At 50.1% G+C, this 1,937-nt stretch overlaps 1 protein-coding gene across 1 annotated transcript; it reads left to right on the forward strand.

Moving 5' to 3' along the window:
- Positions 1 to 336: 336 nt before the first annotated feature.
- Positions 337 to 1,254, forward strand: LOC141478499 (olfactory receptor 14J1-like). Its single transcript, XM_074167543.1, has one exon. It carries the CDS (start codon positions 337 to 339, stop codon positions 1,252 to 1,254), a length of 918 nt encoding a protein of 305 aa, XP_074023644.1.
- The last annotated feature ends 683 nt before the right edge of the window (positions 1,255 to 1,937 follow it).

Genomic DNA, 1,937 nt, shown 5'->3' on the forward strand with positions numbered 1-1,937 from the left:
AAATCCCCTCAGCTCAGTTCTGCAGCTGGGAAAATTGCAGAGAACAGAGACAAAAAGTTCTTTGATGTATCACAAGTACATTTAATTTGAGATCACCCTGCGGCACAGCCAGAAGGACTCCTCAGTTTCCCATTCCAGAGTCCCTGCTCCCAATGGCACCCTCATCCAGCAAAAGCCAGGGCTCAAGTGAGGGAGCTGCAGAGAGGTCTTCCTGAAAAGAGAGAGCCTGAGTGGGGGGTTGCAATGAGACATGCAATCAGTTTTGCTCAGAGAAGTCAGACTGAACTTTGTACTGCCTTTTCCTTCTCAACAGATAACCACAGCCAGTGGTAGCAAATGCCCAACAGCAGCTCCATCACCCAGTTCCTCCTCCTGGCATTCGCAGACACACGGGAGCTGCAGCTCTTGAACTTCGGGCTCTTCCTGGGCATCTACCTGGCTGCCCTCCTGGGAAACGCACTCATCATCACCGCCATCGCCTGTGACCACCGCCTCCACACCCCCATGTACTTCTTCCTCCTCAACCTCTCCGTTCTTGACCTGGGATCCATCTCCACCACTGTCCCTAAATCCATGGCCAATTCCCTGTGGGATACCAGGGCCATCTCCTACTGGGGATGTGCTGCCCAGATATTTCTTTTTCTCTTTTTGATATCATCAGAATATTTTCTTCTCACTGTCATGTCCTACGACCGCTACGTTGCCATCTGCCAACCCCTGCACTACAGGACCCTCCTGGGCAGCAGAGCTTGTGTCCACATGGCAGCAGCTGCCTGGGGCAGTGGGTTTCTCAATGCTCTCCTGCACACGGCCAATACATTTTCCCTACCCCTCTGCCAGGGCAATGTCCTGGACCAGTTCTTCTGTGAAATCCCCCAGATCCTCAAGCTCTCCTGCTCACACTCCTACCTCAGGGAAGTTGGGCTTCTTGTGGTCAGTGTCTGTTTAGGCTTTGGGTGTTTTGTGTTCATTGTGGTGTCCTATGTGCAGATCTTCAGGGCCGTGCTGAGGATCCCCTCTGAGCAGGGACGGCACAAAGCCTTTTCCACGTGCCTCCCTCACCTGGCCGTGGTCTCCCTGTTTCTCAGCACTGCAGTGTTTGCCCACCTGAAGCCCCCCTCCATCTCCTCCCAAGTTCTAGACCTGGTGGTGGCTGTTCTGTACTCGGTGGTGCCTCCAGCAGTGAACCCCCTCATCTACAGCATGAGGAACCAGGAGCTCAAAGGTGCAGTGTGGAAACTGATGACCAGATGATTTTCTGAAACAATAAGCTGTTTTCTTCTACAAATCACTGTTAATGTAACTCATTATATGTCAAGCTCATGTACTGTAGTTTATGTTAGTTTTAATTCTGTGTTTAGGCCTTTGTTTGGCTTTTGTTCTTTTTTTTTTTGCTTTACTTTGTATAATGTTTTCTACCAAAAAAACCAACTTGTTTTGCTGTTTCGAATTATGTATTTTTCTAAATTTGTGAAATCTACATACTGTATAAATGAGGACCTGCTCTCTCTTTGTATTAAAATAAAATATAGAACCATCCAGCGACCTGTTGCCCAAAATCCTTCCTCTCAGGCTTTCTCTGGAGCTGCAGGGCAATGCCTGTGAGCAGAGGTGGAGGCGAAAGAGTCTGAGCACAGCAGCTCTGTCAGCGAGCACCAACCTTGGTCTTTTCCAGCTTGTGCTCTTTCCACTCCCATGCTCTCCTTCTGAGCCCTTGCCTTGCTATGGAGCCCGAGTGCTCTGGCAGCTCATCCTCCTGCTGTGGGGCAGCCCGGGACCACAGGTCAGGACAGGCACTGGGCAATTCCCTTCCAGAGCTGAACTCCCTAACAGCACCACCCACACAAACCAAAAAACAAAGAAACCAAACACCAAAACCGAAACCGAAACCACACAAAACAAACACCCACAACCACACAGCACACCCACCCACAAAC

The sequence above is a fragment of the Numenius arquata genome, unplaced genomic scaffold, assembly GCF_964106895.1.
Source record: "Numenius arquata unplaced genomic scaffold, bNumArq3.hap1.1 HAP1_SCAFFOLD_49, whole genome shotgun sequence".
NCBI classification, from domain to species: Eukaryota; Metazoa; Chordata; class Aves; order Charadriiformes; family Scolopacidae; genus Numenius; species Numenius arquata.

Bases quoted from the DNA above. Each gene is read 5' to 3' on its own strand.
- LOC141478499 (XM_074167543.1), top strand. From the start codon at position 337: ATGCCCAACAGCAGCTCCATCACCCAGTTCCTCCTCCTGGCATTCGCA.